Source organism: Dipodomys spectabilis, unplaced genomic scaffold, assembly GCF_019054845.1.
Source record: "Dipodomys spectabilis isolate Male_0828 unplaced genomic scaffold, ASM1905484v1 ptg000051l, whole genome shotgun sequence".
In the NCBI taxonomy this organism is placed as follows: domain Eukaryota; kingdom Metazoa; phylum Chordata; class Mammalia; order Rodentia; family Heteromyidae; genus Dipodomys; species Dipodomys spectabilis.
In genome coordinates this window covers 7,678,153-7,697,331 of record NW_024870728.1, presented here as the reverse complement: position 1 = coordinate 7,697,331, position 19,179 = coordinate 7,678,153, and the positions used below count along the sequence as shown (strand labels likewise).

The following is a 19,179-nucleotide window of genomic DNA, read 5'->3' as shown; positions in this document are numbered from 1 at the left end:
TTCAATTATCGCATTGTCTTGCAATGATTCTTGTACAATGATGCAATAGTCTTTGAAAAAAAAAAGAAAAACTCAATATCTATTAGTAAGATTCACAAAAATACTGTTGCTAATCTATGTTTATATCTGTCCTTTAAAAAAGTAGGCCTGTCAGGTGCCAGTAGTTCAAGCCTCTAATCCTAGCTATTCAGGAGGCTGAGATCTGAGGATCCTTTCAAAGCTAACCTGGGCAGGAAAGTCTGTGAGACACTTAATAAATTATCAAAAAGCCAGAATGTAGACCTGTGCCTCAAGTGATAGAGCAAGAGCCTTGAGCTGAGTTCAAGCCCGAGTACTGGCACCAAAAAAGAAAAGTAGGACCTTCTCTCCTTGCTTTCATAGCTCTACAAGAATGGATACATGTGTTACTATCAAAACACACACACGTAGCCATCTGTATTATTAAAGGCAGACTCGTTCTCCTCCATCTCCTCCTTAACCTAAACTTTGTTGCCAAGCACTTTAAGAATATGTTTGAAACAACTTTCACTAGCTATGATGGAAGTGATTTGTAAGTAAGGAATTACTGATAGGACCTGATTAACGATTACAGTTCTGAGCCATCCATATTCTCCTATGAAAAATAAATTACATTAGTTATGATTAAAAGCCAACAAAGCTTTGGAGCATTTTTCTGAGGGACACAATAAACTTCCACCACATCGCAGGGGGTCATGTTGGGACTACATAAAAGGTGTCTTTAGTAGGAACAGATAGCTCCCATTCTATGGAACTGACTCTATCCCATCACCATTGCCTGGTCACTGGGTTTTCTATTACTTGTTACTAGCTACAGTAAGAAAATGTCTGGTGACCACATGACTCATGTTAACAGCACCATAAGGAAGCTTTGTCCTCAGAACACATGTGGGGGGAAAGAGTAGGGGACTTTCCTGGTTACATGACACACACTGGCTGCAACAGAAATGACTAAAGCAAATCCAAGGCTGAGACCAGGTGATGGCACTCTCTGAAGAGAACAAATGCCTTTTAAGAAGTTTATCAACAACTAAGAGTAGACAATCACATACAAGTGGTGCCCGCCCCCCCTTGACAAAGAGAGGATAGCCCTCCTCCCTAGCTCCTGCTCTGACAACAGAAAGCCTGGGCCCAGGGGAGGCCAGCACTCTGACAGATGTGGGTTTGGACTTGGGACTGTTTTTGTAAAGTTCTAAGCATCCACTTCCCTTCCAATTGTTTCCCTTCTAAAACTCACTCAGTACACGCTCCTCTTTCCTCATGCCCGAGCTCACTGTTCACGAGCAAGCTTTCCCCCTTTCTCAGGAAGGGGTTCCTACACAGATCATTTCCACATTAGTCCCCGCAGGTGAGTTCCACAGATGCCCCACACACACCTTTACATTTTATTCCTTTTAAAAAATGCCGATTTGTTTCTCGGTAGCCACTATCCTTTCCTGTGACAGCGGCTGTCGAGCTACATGGGAAGGGTTTCATCTGGCGGAGGCAGCTGTTCCTGAGGTGTCGCCATCACCCAGCACCTGGATCAGTGTGGCGCAAACCCCGCTGCCAGACTGCAGCCCACCACAGGCGTCATGTCCCAGATCTACAAGAAGATGAGATATGTGGAGAGTGCCTTCTCATTGTGGGGTCAAACACCAAGACTCCGCCCAACTTCTGCTAACCGTGAAAACAAAACCTGACTACATACACAGGGATAAACAAAGCAGTTCAACAAAGCATAAACTAAATGTACACTTCTCTCTCTTCCTACAAAAAGATCATAATAATGCATTACTGTAAATCTGAGTGTTTAATTCAAAAGCCCATGGGGAATATGAACTATTTAATAGTTTCCTAACTTGAGTGGTGTACACAGCATCTAACTTCTTTTTTCAATTTCTGTCAGTAACCTAGAGATGACATAAAAAAACGGAGCAGTTATTTCTTTCAGGGAAGCTGCCTTCTGTCCAGGACCCAGGTGGCACTAACTGGGAAGGAAAATACACAGCCAGCAAAGCCTCAGCCATCTGGGAAGAGAAGCCTGGGCAAGCTTAGCATACACAGAAAGTGACAGCATGCCCTTACAAGCTCTCTGGGCTAGACTACCAGGACAAAGGGAGACACCACGAAGACCCATTGGCAATAGGTTGCTGATAAGAAATGAAGGCAATCTTGCCAGTCAGAAACCACAGGCTGACAATGGAGGTATCTAAACTCAAGACACTAACCATTAGGCAAGCTTACCTTGACGATGCGGTCTGTGCCACAGGTCACCATCAGTCCCCTGGCAATGTCCATGGACATGTGGGAAATGTTATGCTTTCCTTCATGAAAAGTTGCTAGAGAAGTCCGACTAACAAGAGAAAGGAGAAACTTACCTGTTTGTGCCTGGAGTTAAGGAATTTTTTTGAAAGTAATGTAAGTTGTACAAATACAGTTAACAGTGATAAAATCAGATTCTTAAATGTGGCTGTGGTTTTGAAAAACAACTTTATACTTAAAGAATGACAGTGTCTGTTACTGGTTGCTCACATCTGTAATCTTAACTACCAGAAAGCTAAGACCTTCAGTATGTATAACAGTTCGAAGCTGGCTTGAGCAGGAAAGTCCATGGAACTCCATCTTCCGTGAGCCAGCAAAAAGCACAAGACTGAAGGAATGGCTCAAGTGGTAGACCAAAAAAAAAAAAAAAAGTCATGCAAGTTCAAGCTCAGCAAAATAAACCACAGGTTTATAAAAGATTTGATAAGGACTGAGTATATCTCAGTGATACTGTATGCATCAGGCTCTGGATTCAATACCAATACTTCAGGCGGGGTGGGGGGAGCTTTATAAAACATTCAAAGTAACTTTTAATGACTTTTGTAGGGCTAGGGGTTTGAACTCAGACTGGGCTGGTACAAAACTGTTAAGCCATGGCTCCAGCCCTGTTTTTCACTGGTTATTTTTTAGAATAGGACCAACTCCATTTTCTATCCACATGTATACCTGAGCTGCGATCTACCTATTTTAGGCTTCTCATCATCACTGGGATCACAGGCACACATTACTGCATATAGCTTTCCCTCGTGGAGATAGAGTCTCTCAGATGTGTTTGCCTGGGCAGGCCTGGTACCACAATGCTCCCAGTCTCAGCCTCCATGTAATTAGGATTGCAGGTATGAGCCACCAACACCTGGCTATCCATACATAACTGGTCCCTGCCTAGAGCCTTGTGGGCCTCAGCGCTCAGGAATATCTAGGCAGCTGCTGGAGTGGTCAAGGAGGCCTTACAAGTGTTCAAGAAGACATCTGTCTCAGCCCATGGGATAGCTTGAAATAACGAGTAGCAACACAAAGTCAAAAAGCTAGGACAGAAATTTGTCATTAGAAATGTCTTGGAAAGCTCTGAAGAGACAGAGGGATAGTAGATAGACTTTTGCATCATTTCTCAGGCTGTCTGTGTTCAGACATTCATCAGAAGGAGAAGTAGGCAGGGAGAGAAAGATCTATGCATACTCACTCTTCCTCTTTGATCGAGTTGTAACAGGAATCACAAACTCGGACCTGGAACTCAAAGCCCATGACCGGGTAACTGGAACGCTTGCTGCTGCACTTGCCACAGACGGCTTGCCCACATTTCCTGCAGTGATGCTTCCCAAGAGACAGAGAAAATGGAGTCAGCCTTGCCCTAGTGCACAAGACAACCTTTCCTCAGTACACCAGGCTTCCCTTTCAAGTTGGGAAATGGGAACAGGGAAGGATGGCCTTGAGTTCTAATCACCACCCAGTGTATCAACTGATACTCAAAAGCCTGACAATTTCAACATATTCAGGATCTCTTTGTTGGGTCAAATGTTGCTCCAGGCAGCAAACATTAAAAGTTCAGCCAAAGGAAGACACTCTTAGGGAAGGAAGACAAAGGTATAATGCCTATGTGTCTTTGATCATATAAAATAATATTTATCAAAATGAACTTCAGGAAATGAAAACCAGGTCTTTTCTTTGTGGTTGTTTTTGTTTTTTCTTTTGTCTTGTTTGTTCATTTATCTGTTTTGAGGAGGGTAAGAAGAAACACAGAAATGGAGGGACAAAGGATGAACAAATACAGCAGTGGTACTAACTAGATATTACGTTTGCTTTTTTGTTGTTGGTGGTGGTGGTAGTCACAGGGCTTGAACTCTAGGCCTGGGCGCTCTCCCTCAGCTCTTCAGCTCAAGGCAAGCACTCTACCACTTGAGCCAGAGCGCAAGTTCCCTAATTAGACATTATGTTGAAAATGAACGACACAACTTGTGGGTGGGAATAGGAGGGAAAAACTGGGAGAGAGTGAGGTCAAAGGTAACATTATTCAAAAAGAAATGTATGCATTACCTGACATATAACTGTAACCCTTTTGTATATTACCTTTCTAATAACAAAAAATAAAAATTTTAAAGGTTCATTCAGGAATCTAATCACTGAAGATTGTTAGAAGGAAAATGTATTCTTATCTCTAACTTCCAAGTTTTAATGTGACACACTCATTAGGAAATGAGTATATATAATCATATATTTGCTATTTCAACTTCTCAGATTGTGATTAAGTCTCAAGAACATTCCAAGCAATCTATTATTACTGATTTAGATGCATCATCACTAAATGCCTAGCAACCAATACCTCTTCTCTCCCTTCTATTACTTGTTAAGGCATAAGAATAAAACTTATTCTTTTGTATTTCCATTACAAGTAATGAAGAATACCTCACTCATTAGTTACAATGCACAACTTACAAACTGGACATGCATTGTGAGAACTTGGCTAATGACAGAATTTAGGGGCCATTTCAGAGCATTAGGCCATTACAAGCTGCCAGTCTCACAGCAGACTTTGTAGAGAGCAGCTGTGGGAGGGAAATTATAAAGAGTGCTTATTAACACGTAGACTTCAGGTTAATCCTTCATAGGAATACAACCAGTATTAAAGGAATAACACCACTCCTTTTACTTACCTGCATACATTCATGTCACCCTGAGTTAGTGGCTACCTTCAAGCTGCGGTAGAAATATATTTTGTGGGAGAACTTTAGTATTACATGAAGACCTTGTGCAACAGGCATATTGGAACACATTTAATTTAAAAATTAAAAAAAAACATACAACAGGTGCTGATCTCTAATGCCTATAACCCTAGTTATTTCAAGGAGGCAGAAATCTGAGGATAAAGGTTTGAAGCTAGCCTGAGCAGACAAATCCATAGGATTCTTATCTCCAATTAACCAGCCAAAAGCCTCTAACAGAGGCATGGCTCAGTGGCAGAGAATCAGCCCTAAAGCAAAATAAAGTGAGGGAGAGCCTGAGGCCGAGTTTAAGCCCTAGTACGAACACAAAAATAAATGAGTTAAAAAATGTTCTATTCAAAATATTTATAATAAGAATGCTCCAGATATACTTACATGGAAAAAAATTCATCGGTTCAGAGAGTAACCCAATGAAAGAAAACTCAACTGCCGTCCCTTACCTATTTGTGACAGCATAAGGCATACATTTACATGCCCTATTTAGCCTAATTTTATCTGACTGGATGAAATACTGACTTCAGTAAGTAACAGTCCAAAGTTGAAAGATCTTTCACTAATTTAAAATTGGATTATCAGGGGCTTTTATATATCCCTGTTTTTCCAGTGCAGGACAGGCAATGGAATGGTAACATATGGTAATATATCACTGGCCCCAGCAAATTGTTATATATAAGGGCTAGTGAGGCAGAGTGCTTACCCAGCAAATGTGAGGCCCAGAGTTCAAACCCCAGTATCAACAAAGAAAAATTGTTTTAGAGAATAACAATTAACAGCATTTGCCAGAACATAGGATTCTAAAAGGAATAACAGCTTAATGATACAAATACTGCAAACACGATCCACAGAGAGACCATTCACCATGGCTACTCACCTGCCTCAAACCCAATGTCTTCGTGTCCCACATCTGCTTTAGGTTCCAGAAAAAGGGCTGCTCACACTTCTGACAGGAATCACTCTCTAGCCACTGAGGAGCCTGTGGGAGCAGAGTCGAAGACAACATCAACACGTCTGCACATTTAAACACGGGAGCGTCTAGAACATGCTAGGGTTCATGCTTCTTATTAATTTTTAGCTGGCTACCATAATCAACATCCTATCTGAATTTCCAAGAGTGACTACAAATGTACTGTTTACAGTGTTGTTCAATCTGTAATCTACAGGTAAAAGTGAGCAATTAGTTACTTTTTATTGTAAACTATTAAAGGCTGTCTATATATTTCTATTTAAAGCTAAATCATTTGTGATCTACATCCAGTTGAGTAAAACAATTTTGTTTCTTGCAGAATCTGATAAACTACCACTTCCTGAGAAAGGCTTTAGGGTCACAGGTAACTGAGAAGAGAAAGCCAACAAGATGTAACTATATGCTAGGCCTCTGGAATGAGCATCAGGCTAGGCTAGCTGGCCCTTCCCTTCACTACTTCCCTACCCCCAAATCTCAGGTCTCTGAGGAGCAGTCTCCCTTCCTCCTGATTGGCACCACAATTCTACAGCCTCGACTGAGCCATAAGCTTTATATTTCTTTCCCCACACTAAGAAATGAATATTTATTGCTACTATTTGAGCAACACCTCCAGACTCTTTTCTCCTACTCGTCTTTTTTTTTTTTTGGTCTGGTCGTGGGGCCTGAACTCTGGGCCTAGGCGCTGTCCCTCAGCTCTTCAGCTTAAGACTAGCACTCTACCACTTGAGCCACAGCGCCACTTCTGGCTTTTTTTCTTTTTGTTCATGTGGTGCTGAGAAATCAAACCTAGGGCCTCAGGCATGCAAGGCAAGCATTCTACCACTGAGCCACCTTCCCAGCCCATCTTACTGGTCTTTTTTGAAGTAAGATCTCACTTTAAGCCTAGGCCAGTATGGGCTGTAATTTCCCATCTTGTTTTTCTGCATGTTGCTGAGGAAGACAGGCATACACTACCATGCCCAGCCATTGACCAAGATGGAGTCTCATGACCTTTTTCTTCTTAATGTCCAGAAGGGCTGTGAATCATCATCCCCCATCTCTACTTCCCAAGAAGCTAGGAGTACTAGCTTTAGCCACTGTGGCTGATGTTCTGTGCATTTTTGGTGAAACAGGATTTAAAGTTCCAAGACTTTATCAGGAACTTAGAAAATATTTCTCTAAACCAGAAAATTATCAATTGTACTTGATTATAATACTAAAACTTTAAAAAGATGGTCTAACTAATTACTAACAATTGTTAAATGAGTATAATCAAATAGTAAATAACAGTTCCCATAAATTAATCCATAGACCATGGTATAGGAAGTAATTTTTTCTTCATTTTAAAAAGTTGAAAAACGAACTTTACAATTTAAGCGGGGGGGGGGGGGGGGAAGAAAGTGTAGTTGTGTTGTGAAGGTGGGAGGGAAGGGATGGTAGGGGAAAAACGAAGGAGAAGGCAACAATGCTTGATAAGAAATGAACTCATTACCTTGCTCATGTAACTGTAACCCTTTTGTACAGTATTTTCACAATAAAAAACATTTTTAAAAAGTTGAATCTTAGCTCACATTTGTAATCTTATCTACTCAGGAGGCTGAGATCTGAGAATCACAGTTCAAAACCAGCCCAAGAAGAACAGTCCATGAGACTTTTATCCCCAATTAACCAGTAAAACTCAAAAGTGGCAGTGTGGCTCAAGTGCTGAGTAGAACACCATTTTGAGTAAAAAAGCAAAAGAGAAAGGGCAAGGCCGAGTTCAAACTCCAGAATCAGCAAACTGACATTTAGAAGAATTAGTGAAGATAGGCTTTCTACAAATTTCACAGGAGTGAGGGCTTAAAAGGAGGAATGGTTCTTTATCTTGTCTCCTATTGTATCAAAATTTGGGGCTATCATAGTTTTCATTTTGGTTATGTCACTGGAAATCCCTGGCATAAGACATCCATTAGAAATGTCTTTTAGGAGTGGGAAAAGCAAGGCACTCCCAAGTAGACTGAAACAGGCTGAAACGGGGGGGGCAGGGGGGGCGGGGGGGGGCAGGGGGGGCGGGGGGGGGGGGAAACACTGTTGGAAATGAGCAGGGAGAAAGGAAGAGTGATAGAGAATGGGCAACCACGGAGGAAGATGCTCACCCTGGTATAGAGCTACTCCTGTCTCCCTAAGCAACTAAACAGAGCTGGTGATGAAGGCTAGCATGATTTGGAACACTGCCTGGCAACCACATCCCTTGAGGAAGCACAGCAGGTTGTGCTGGGAACAGCACAAACATCTGGTTGCAGGGGAGGGACACAGATTTTTTCATCTTATGTCTGGGACAGGCTTGAATGTAGTCCTGCAAACCAGTCAGGTCCAGTGAAAATCAGCAGAAAAGGTTCTTGTTAAACTATCTTCTGTGGGGACCAGGGAGTCTAATAGGGACACCATGGTGGCTTTAATGGGAATAACCAACAAAAAATTGCCCACTCTGTATTTCCCATGCTTATTGTACCCAAAATGCTAGCTATAATAAAGCAAGGCTCTAAAACAAATTTTCTTTCAAATACAGTTAATTTGCTCAATTTTCTACTTTGCCTGGCCATACACTGTCATTTAAGAATTACCTTACAAAACAAGTATCTTCAAAAGCAAACTTTAATCACCGAAAAATCAGAAGTATGGCTCTCAACTGAAACAGAAGAGGAATTAACCACTTCCAAACTCAGCAGGAAAGGAAGGAAAAGGAGAGAAGGAAAAAGAGGAAAAAAAAAAAGATGACCAGCTCTTTTTCACATCTTGATCCTCAGCAAAGAACACAGAACAAGAATAATCCACTCTAATTGCTATATATAAAATAGTATTCATTCTGTAATCTGCTAGTTAAAACTTCTTTTTTTTTTAAAAAAGGTCTCATACTCTAAGCTCTTGTTACTTGCTTATGTGTATTTTCTGCCTACTTCCGGAAGAAGAATCCTCTATAACTGTAATCTGGTGAGAGAGCAGGCCTTCGTGCATTCTGACAGTGAGGAGGACAATGGCATCCCCAGTGGTCTGGAAACTCTCCAGCCATCGCTCACTGGTGACTTGGAAGGCTATTCCAGGCAAGTGTGTGGAGCTGGAGAGCCTGGGCTCTTCCCCTCTGCCATAGTTCTGGGAGTCCTATAAATCACATAAACCCAGACTCAGATCCTAGCTATTCAGGAGCCTAAAATCTGAGGATATGGTTTGAAGGGAGCCTAAGCAGATAAAAAATATAAGACTCTTACCTCCAATTAGCCACTAAAATGCTGCAAATGGTGCTGTGGCTCAAAGTGGCTGAGCACTAGCCTTGAATGAAAAAGCTAGGGAGAGTGTTCAGGCCCTGAGTTCAAGACCCGGTACCAGCAAGAAAAAAACAAACAAAAACAAAAACTCAGGGTCAGAATTTATAGATCAAAAGCTGCTACTTCTATACTATACTCAACTGGAAACCAAACCTACTGGATCATGTCTCTTTTTTTTCCTTTTTCTTTTTCTTTTTTTTTTTTGGATACTGTCTGCTTCCTTATCTGTTCTAAAAAGGAAATCAACTGCCCACACAGGAAGCACTTTGAAAGATAGGACTGTGTTTTCTTTCCATACATGTACCAACACAGTCTATAATTATGTAACTTAAAGAAAGGCTCCTGCTCCTACTTTCTGAGTACTTTCTAAAAAGAATTTACCAAGGATAATAACTTGTACTGACACCCATGTGGTTAAATCTATAACAGAGCTCCAGCAATCTCCTTCCCTAAGCCTCCAGGGATCTTGCCCTCCTCTTTCTCTTTCTGAAGACTGAAAACTGACAGACCAACCTATGAACAGAACAATCAATTAGCTGTTCTAGATGAGAGCTATAAAGCATAGCTCAAATAGATCTTCACAAGCAAAGTATTGCAATTCTACAATACTAAGCTGATGTTACTTTAAGCTTTCCCAAGACTTTTTAGAATATCCAAAAAGAGAAGTTAATCAGCAGACATATAATCAGAATTTCCTATCTGACTTGTCTCACAAAGGTACTAGAAAAACCAGCAATCAGCATATCTTAACAATACTGAGTGAATCTTGTTATGTATAGGGTAGTCTATTTCTTTCACTACATTGAAGCTGGTGGTAAGCAAGAATCTCTGTACAGAGAGAGCATAAAGGATAGCCATAACATCTGGAAATGAGTAATGCCACTATTGTTCAAAACATTGAACATTGTATCCTTTCATTATTTCTTATGGTGCATGCTAACAACCAAGGTTTATTTAGTGAGAATCTGACTCAAAAATGATCAGAGACAAAATAGAGCTGACCCTGTGCAAGGGTTGGCAGCATTCTGGGTTACCATGTGGTGTCCACTGCGAAGGGCTCCGTACTCCACACTGATGCAGAGGAAGCCACGCTGCACCCATCGAGGGATGCCATGTAACAGATGATAAATAGTAATGTAGTGTCAATGCACCATTTATCATGCACTGCCACCTACATTTCCAGTGGCCACCATGTAGGTGGCTCCATAAATGCTTCTGGTTTTAATACATTATTGACATCCTCCAAAATCTTCTCTGGGAATCAATCCTCTTGTTATTGACATCTCAGGCTATAAATGTTGCTGAGAAAGACAAGATAGTCCAAGTGCTGACGAGGATGAAAATGGAAATCCTGCTGGAAACCTGATGACAGCTATAAAAAGCTTTAAGAATGTATATATCCTTATACCAGAAGGTCTATCTTTAGAAATTTGCCTGTAGGGAATAACTAAATAATCACACAATGACAAGGTCAAGTATATTCACTGCAGCATTACTCAAAATAGAAAAAGATGGGTGTGGTAGAGCATTCCTGTAATCCCAGTTACTTAGGAAGTAGAAACAGGATGATCATTAACTATAGTCAAAAGTTACTAAGACCCTATCTGAAAAACAAGCTTGTACAATGGTGCAGGCCTGTTGTCTCAGTTCTTGGGAGGCAGAGGTAGGAGTGTGGTCCAAGGAGTGTAGCCTAGGCAAAAGCATGAGACTCAATCTGAGAAGCTGAAAATCATACAGGGCAGGGGCTGTGGCTCATGTGGTAGAATGCTTCTATAACAAGTACAAAGCCTTGAGTACAATCCCCAGTACCACAAAAGTAAACAAAAAGTAAATAAGTAAAATAGAGAAGACCAAGAGGTTGTAGACAGTCAAAAACAGTTGATATCTTAGCAGACATCTCATCCAATGGTTTTTCTTTATGGAAGAGTGAACAGATGCTCAGAAGAAAGTAAAACATCTATTGAACAAGGTCCCACTAGAGGCCCAGCTACATTAAAAATTGTGTTGCTAGCCAAGTGCCAGTGGCTCATGTCTATAATTCTAGCTAGGCAGGAAGCTAAGATCTGAGGACCATGGCTCAAAGCCAACCAGGGCAGGAAAGTCTTGTGAGACTCTTATCTCCAACTAACCAACAAAATGCCATTAGTGGAGACATGGGTCAAGTGGTAGAGTACCAGCCTTGAGTACAAAAGCCAAGAACTTGAGGCCCTGCATTCTAGATCTACTGCTGACTTTGAAAAGAAATGTTCTGTTGGGGCTGGGAAGGTGGCTCAGTGGTAGAGCGCTTGCCTTGCATGCTTGAGGGTTTGATTCCTCAACACCACATAAGCAGAAAAAAAAAAAGCTGGAAGTGGTGCTGTGGCTCAAGTGGTAGAGTGCTAGCCTTGAGCTGAAGAGCTGAGGACAGCGCCCAGGCCCAGAGTTCAGGCCCCACGACCGGACCCAAAAAAAAGCTAGGCATGGTGGTGCTTACCTGTTATCTCATCCCAACTACATAGGAAGCATAAGTACCAAGATTGTAGCAGTAGCCCCACCAATCATGAATAACACAAAACAAAACCCTACAAGTCTTGCTTGAAAAAGAAAATAGAAAGATCTGGAAGAATGGTTCAAGTAGCAGAATGCTTCCTTAGGGGCTGGGAAGTTAGCTCAGCGGTAGAGCACTTGCCTTGCATGCCTGAGGCCCTGGGTTCCATTCCTCAGCACCACATAAGCAGAAAAAAGCCAGAAGTGGCATTGTGGCTCAAGTGGTAGAGCGCTAGCCTTGAGCTGAAGAGCTGAGGACAGTGCCCAGGCCCAGAGTTCAGGCCCCACAACCAGACCACCCCCCCCCCCAAAATAAAAGAATGTTTTGTTGACATGGACTTAAGGGAGCAGAGCTCACTTGAAAAAGCAGAGATGGAGGGATCCACTTTCTCAGGAAAATGACAAGTATCTAGCATGTCATTGAGACGTGCTTTCTGGGGCTTCCAAGAAGACTGCTGTGGGGCCAGCCAATGCTTTGAGTGGATGGGGAGTCTGCCATAGCCCAGATCCCTGCAAGTGCAGGAGACTGTCTCCATGTGCCAGCTTCTGAGCCATCTGAACACACACCGCTTGTCACTGGTGGACATTCTCACATGCATGGAGAATGCAATGCAGAATGCCACCCAGGACCCTGTGCGACCAGAAGCCAGAGACAGAACAGTGTCACCCCCATGGCAGCACTGCCAGCCTTGCACTTAATGGGCAGAAGTGTGAAGGGGCAGGGTGTGGGGGGCTCACTAGTGACCAGAGCCTCTCACCTCTTCTCGGCTAACGTCCATGTTCCACACAGCAATTCCACCATCCGACGAACAGGACACCAGCTGCCTCGTGAGCTGCAGGTAGCACAGCGACTGCACCCTGTCACTGTCAACGTCACACAGAGTCACATGTCTTGATGGATAAATGATGGTCAGGCGCATCAGTTCAGCTCCACATTCAAGGAGCATTTTATCACCATTTGGCATGTCAATGAGAACTGTATAATAAACTATACTTGGCATCCTAGAACTTACAGAGTCATAGTTTTTGTAAACTACTTTCAAGTCTATCATTTAGAATGGCCAGTTGGAAAAGGTCAAGGAAGCTCCTGACACAGTTTAACTTGCTTCCTGGAACACCGTTTCAGGAACAAGTAATCAGACAGCATGGATATCATGCGCTCACTCTCTCTCTCTCTCTCTCTCTCTGTCACACACACACACACACACACACACACACACACACACACTCCACACACACATGTACATACACAAACACAAGTAAAAGAAATCTGCTCTCTTCCTGCAGACTTATCACACTTGTCCACCACAAGCCAGGGAAATGATCTCCTGACCTGTCAACTTTGTACCTAATATTTCCTTGGCTAAATTTCAAACTTGACTGTGACTACAGCTGACTGACTGCAGGAAGAAGGGAACACTTTTCACTTACTAGAAGACAAGACCTCAACTATTATATTGTCAGAACTTAGGGGAGGATGAATGCTGAGTGAAGGTATGCCTCTCTTCTTCTTTTTTTTTGTTTGTTTGTTCGTTCTATGCTGGTTCTGGGGCTTGAACTCAGGGATTGAGCACTGTCCCTTACTTTTCTGCTCATGGCATAAGTCTATTACTTTAACTACAGCTCCACTTGTGGCTTTTTGCTAGTTAAATGGAAATAAGATTCCCACAGACTTTCCTGCCCAAGCTGACACTGAGCCTGGATCCTCAGACCTCAGCCTTCTAAGTAGGTAGGACTACAGGCATGAGCCACTGATGCCCAGCTGAATATATTACCTCCTAATGAAATGCATGCAACCTGCCAAGGTCAAAGTCTTCACTGGCAACTCTCAGCAGCACCTGCCTTCAGCAGATTTTTTTTTTTTTTTTTTTTGGGTCCGGTCGTGGGGCCTGAACTCGGGCCTGGGCGCTGTCCCTCAGCTCTTCAGCTCAAGTCTAGCGCTCTACCACTTGAGCCACAGCGCCACTTCCGGCTTTTTTTTTTTTCTTTTTGCTTATGTGGTGCTGAGGAATCGAACCCAGGGCCTCAGGCATGCAAGGCAAGCGCTCTACCACTGAGCCACCTTCCCAGCCCAGATTTTTTTTTTTTTTTGGGGGTCCGGTCGTGGGGCCTGAACTCTAGGTCTGGGCGCTGTCCCTCAGCTCTTCAGCTCAAGGCTAGCGCTCTACCACTTGAGCCACAGCGCCACTTCTGGCTTTTTTTTTTTCTTTTTGCTTATGTGGTGCTGGGGAATCGAACCCAGGGCCTCATGCATGCAAGGCAAGTGCTCTACCACTGAACCACCTTCCCAGCCCCTTCAGCAGATATTTTAACAGGGTGATAACTCCTTAGGGAAGGAAAGTAGCAAGTGCCCTTTAGACTAAGAAATCCTGAACTTTTTTTTTTATTTTTTTTTGGGTCCGGTCGTGGGGCCTGAACTCTGGGCCTGGGCACTGTCCCTCAGCTCTTCAGCTCAAGGCTAGCGCTCTACCACTTGAGCCACAGCGCCACTTCCGGCTTTTTTTTCTTTTTGCTTATGTGGTGTTAAGGAATCGAACCCAGGGCCTCAGGCATGCAAGGCAAGCGCTCTACCACTGAGCCACCTTCCCAGCCCCATGAACTTTTTTTTTTAAACCAGATATTTAAGCCTGACAAAGGCAGGTAAAAGTAGACTTGGGCTTATCAAATTACTGTCTTAAGACAGGGTGTACTGAATATGGTGCTAAACACCTTTACTTTTAGCACTCAACGGCTCAGGTCGCAGACAGATTTCAAGTTCAAGGCCAGCCTACACTGAATGCCAAGACTCAATCTCAAAAATAAAAATAAATAAAATTAGGGTTGGTACAGAGCTCTAATGCTTCCTTTGGCTCCTTGCATCCTCAGATTCTTTCCCTGTCCCTCCATGAATGGTCACATACTGGTGGCCCTGAAGCAAGAGTGTCCGGCCTTTCCTGCCTCCAATGTCCCACATGATGATGCTGTTGTCTGATGCTCCTGAGAAGAGTAACCGCTGAATGGGGTCCCACCAGAGGCAGGCAATGCTCCCTGTGTGGGGCAAAGGGGAAAGAGAAATGTAGAACTGCATCAGGATGTGCACACTGACAGTAACAGACTGAGCTAGGATCAGCTGAGCCATTGAGTAAGGCTATTTTTGTCACACAAAGGGTCCTTCAACCATGACCTCATGGGTCAAGAGACAGGACATGGCATACCCATTATCCACCCGGATTTTCGATGGAGCATCAGCTTTAAATACAAAGATTTTTTAAAGAAGTTTTTCCTTGTTCTGTACCAATAAATTATCAAGTAAATAAATTACCAATAAATTATCCCAGGAAACAGTATTTTTTGGGGGAAAAAACTTTTGGAGATTAAAAAAAAATCCCAACAAATACGTCATCAAAAAATTCAGTATAGCTTACAGTAGTCAGTGAGATGTCAACCTAGGCTATTCCAAACACAATGCTATGTTTTTTGAAAATTAAATGAATTAACTCAGAACATAATGTCTGCTGTTAATAAACTTTGATTAAAAACAAAACAAAAAACCTAAACCTTACATTTCCTACTTCATTGGTTAGCATATCAAATTTGACACTCTAAGGATATCTGTAGTTTTCTCTTTCAATGAATCTCTTCACTGTTCATTGACTACCATTTAACTAGGAAAGCATTATTAACAAAGTTAATAAAGCTGAATTGATATATCAGCTAATAGTAATTCTGTAGGTATACAGAATATTAATAAATGATAGAACTAGTTTCTTAAAAACTTTCCCAAAATATCAAAGGGAAGAGAATGAAGAACCCTTCAAATCAAGCTTCTGGGGCCAATTTTGCATGAATATTACATTGTTTAATCCTATGCTTCCATCCTCCTTCAACTAGAGGTTGGCAGCATCCACAGTCATCCAATATGAACACAACTAATCTGTCCCAGAGCCCGGAGAACACATAAGGGTCTGGAGGTCATGGGAAAACTGCTAAAAAAAAAAAAAAAGTGTTGTTTTTTTTTTTCTCCAGCCTCTGCTTCCTCACAAAATCTATTCTACTTCTGTTCTTCTTCATCTTCCCCTAAAAGCCCCTGATCTGATGCAGCCTATTTTACTTACAGAGATTAGCTAAAATAGACAAGATACATTTGTTACACTTAAAATAGTAGCTACAGGTCTTTGCTTCTTCAGTCTAAAGCCCAAAGCTTCTAATTTGTGCCTCGTTTAATAATGTGATCTTGTGATCTCAAAAATTTAAAAAAAAACTGACTTGCAAATGTCTTAGTGTACTATGAAAACGATTTATTGCACACATGTGCACGCAAGTTATCCAATCCAGCCACAATCCTTTCACACAACATTGCTAACTCACTGCACTGTAGAGATAAGGGAAGTTTACATGCTAATTCATTACCCCAAGTCCCTACTTAGAATAAGTTTCCTAAGTATAAGCCTGAACCAGCCACATATATCTTCTAATTGTAATCACTTAACAGGCTTGCTAAAGGCTCTAGATACTGACCAATTTGAAACACAGCAATAATAATAGTATCAATAGAAGTCTTATCATTACAAGAAACTTGGATGTTCTAATAAAAATAGTAAATTAATTTAGGAAGATAATACAGAAAACATTATTCATTCAATCAATTTAAGGACTTTTTGTCAACATGAATTTGAAGCCAACACCCTGCTTACTTTTACTTAGTTTCTTCTATCCCACCAAACTAAAGTCAAACTGAAAACGGACGGATCGTGAGGAGCTGAGAACTATGGCTCTCACCTAATGCAGTGGCTTATGTTAGATGAGAAACTGGTGGGTGACCACAGTGCCTACCTTCATGTCCTTTGAGGGTTGTGATAACAGAACACGTGTTCTGTTCAAGCTTCAGGAGTGTGATCTGTCCAGAATAATCTCCAACAAAAGCATACTGAGTATCAAAATCAAATCTGAGAAACAGTTAAGGCTATACACAAATTCCATCTCAAACTCCTCACAAAAACAGATACCTCCATTACCAATATTGTAATAGAGAAAATAGTGCATCTGAAAGAGAATAAACACAAACCTAACACCATAGCATGAAAAAAATATTCAGATAAAAACCACACAAAATACAGAAAGAAAAAACTAAACCAGCCAAAATTACAGGGAAAGTTCACATTCCTTCATTCAGAACTCATTAATATATCAAGTAATAATATCTTCAAAATGGCAATGGAAAAACAAGAGCTGCTAGAAAGACAGGTAGATATAATCAAGTTACAATAAAACGTAATAAATTGCTAAATATTGAGATTAGCAAGGAAACACTGGGTCAAACAGCTTTTCATCAGACATCTCTGAGAACAATGCTAAACCGACAGCAGATATAGGATGAGTCCATCTTTCTGTTGGCCTGGATGATTCAGTTTTAAATAAGACAATGATTTAATTTATTTAACATTCCAAAAGGCAATTCTTTGTAGGAGTCATTGTAAATTTCAATTTAAAATACATTAACTGAGCCAGTGGCTTACACCTGTAATCCTAATTACTCAGGAGGCTGAGATCTGAGGACCACGGTTGAAAGCCAGCTTTGGGCAGGAAAGTTGTCGAGATTCTTATCTCAATGAACTACTCAGAAAAGGCCAAAAATGACACTGTGACTCAAGTGGTAGAGTGCTAGCCTTGAGCACAAAGCAGCTCAAGAACAGAGCCCAAGCCTCAGGTTCAAGCCCCAGGACTCATCTATCTATCTACCTATCTACCTATCTACCGATCTATCTCTCTATCTCTCTATCTATCTATCTATCTATCTATCTATCTATCTATCTATCTATCTATCTATCTAATCTGTCTGTCTGTATGTATGTCCATCCATCTACCTATCTATCTATACTGTTGGTAGCAACTCATTACTTCCTGCTTACAGATGAACACAGTAGGGCAACCTCTGTGTTCAGTCAGATAACAGCCATTGCTACAAATCACAGGGCAGAGGAGCACCAAGCAAGGCCACTGCTGTGATTCTGTGCCATGTCCTAGAGATCACTAGTGAAAGACCACATGAAGGACAGAAATGCTCATCTAAAACACAACATGTGAGTATTTCTCCTCCTGTGAATCTAAACTGTATAGCATATTTTTCTTTTTTGAGACAAGAATCTGGTTATATAGTCCCAGGCTGGCCTCAAGTTGGTGATCCTCCTGTTTCCTGAATACTAGGATTGCAGATGTGGGTTAGCACATGCCTCCAGCTTTCTAGGCAAAACTCTACCACTGAGCCACAAGCAGTCCTTTGGCATAGATGTTTGGTTTAGTTTTACATATAGGCTGGCCTCAGAACTACATTATTTTCTTAATGTTTATTATCTTCAAGTAGTGCAACATATCAATTTATGAGTACAATGCAATGTGATCAATGTCACCCCATCCATCGTTCTCCTATTTAAATCCCACCCATCCCTTCCATGAACTATTTTTTTACCTCCACCTCCCAGGCTTTCCTAATTATTATAATTTTTTGTTTATCTGCCCTGGGGCTTGAACTCAGGCCTATGCACCATCTCTGAACTTTTCTGCTCAAAGCTAGGCTCTACCACAGAGCTACTTTTGGCTTTTTGGTGGTTAACTGGAGGTATGAGTCTCACGGCTTTGAACTGCAATTTTTATATCTCAGCCTCCTGAGTAGCTAAGATTAAGGCATGAGCTACTGACTGACCTTCAATTATTATTTTTAATACAGCTATCTTACACTGAAGGTGAATATAGAAATTCTTCGATTTTAAATGGAATTATGTAGCAATCCTTTGCTTTTTGAATTTCAACAAGAGATCATCTCAAACTAAATACTGTGGAAATGAGGGTATGTTGCAGGATACTGTAGACACGAAGCCCAGGAGCTGAAGAAATGCCGCCCCAGCATGTTCCCGCTCCGCGTGCACATCCAGCTGACGCACTTGTCATGGCCGGTGCTGATCACCCACTCTGCAGCCAAGCTGAAGATGATAGCAGACACCCGGTTCTGATGAGCTGCAGAAGACAGAAGAGAGGCTGTGCCCTTCAGGAACAACAGTGATTTTCAGAAACACTTCTCAAAGGGGTAAGGACTAAGGCCCAACTTCTCTACCTGTGCGAGTCTCAACAGCACCTCAGGGAAATGCTGTTTCCCCACTCCCCCAGCAGATTTCAGACAATCTGACCCACCCCCAATGCACTAGGGCAGTCTCTTCCCAAGGCCTGCCCACTGTGGTCCCACAGGAAAGGCCATCAAAAGCCACATGATTATTAAAAAGCAATGCTCAGGAGGGAGCTGAATAACAGAAAACAGATTTATTTTGTTGCTGTGCTCAAGAGCACATTTTTACTTTGCTGGAAACACTTTACTGTTTAGTTTCATGTGGAAAGCAGC

At 41.8% G+C, this 19,179-nt stretch overlaps 1 protein-coding gene across 1 annotated transcript in view; it reads right to left on the bottom strand.

The window, feature by feature from the left end:
• Window positions 1-284: 284 nt before the first annotated feature.
• Wdfy1 (WD repeat and FYVE domain containing 1) overlaps window positions 285-19,179 on the bottom strand; it is a 45,194-nt gene continuing 26,299 nt past the window's right edge. The window contains exons 5-12 of the mRNA XM_042679287.1: window positions 18,650-18,800; window positions 16,623-16,735; window positions 14,711-14,837; window positions 12,569-12,674; window positions 5,911-6,012; window positions 3,503-3,633; window positions 2,245-2,353; window positions 285-1,603 (exon numbers count right to left, since the gene is read on the bottom strand). Of these exons, the coding sequence (XP_042535221.1) occupies window positions 1,544-1,603; window positions 2,245-2,353; window positions 3,503-3,633; window positions 5,911-6,012; window positions 12,569-12,674; window positions 14,711-14,837; window positions 16,623-16,735; window positions 18,650-18,800 (899 nt within the window). The 3' untranslated portion in view covers window positions 285-1,543. The remainder of the gene's footprint in view (window positions 1,604-2,244; window positions 2,354-3,502; window positions 3,634-5,910; window positions 6,013-12,568; window positions 12,675-14,710; window positions 14,838-16,622; window positions 16,736-18,649; window positions 18,801-19,179) is intronic.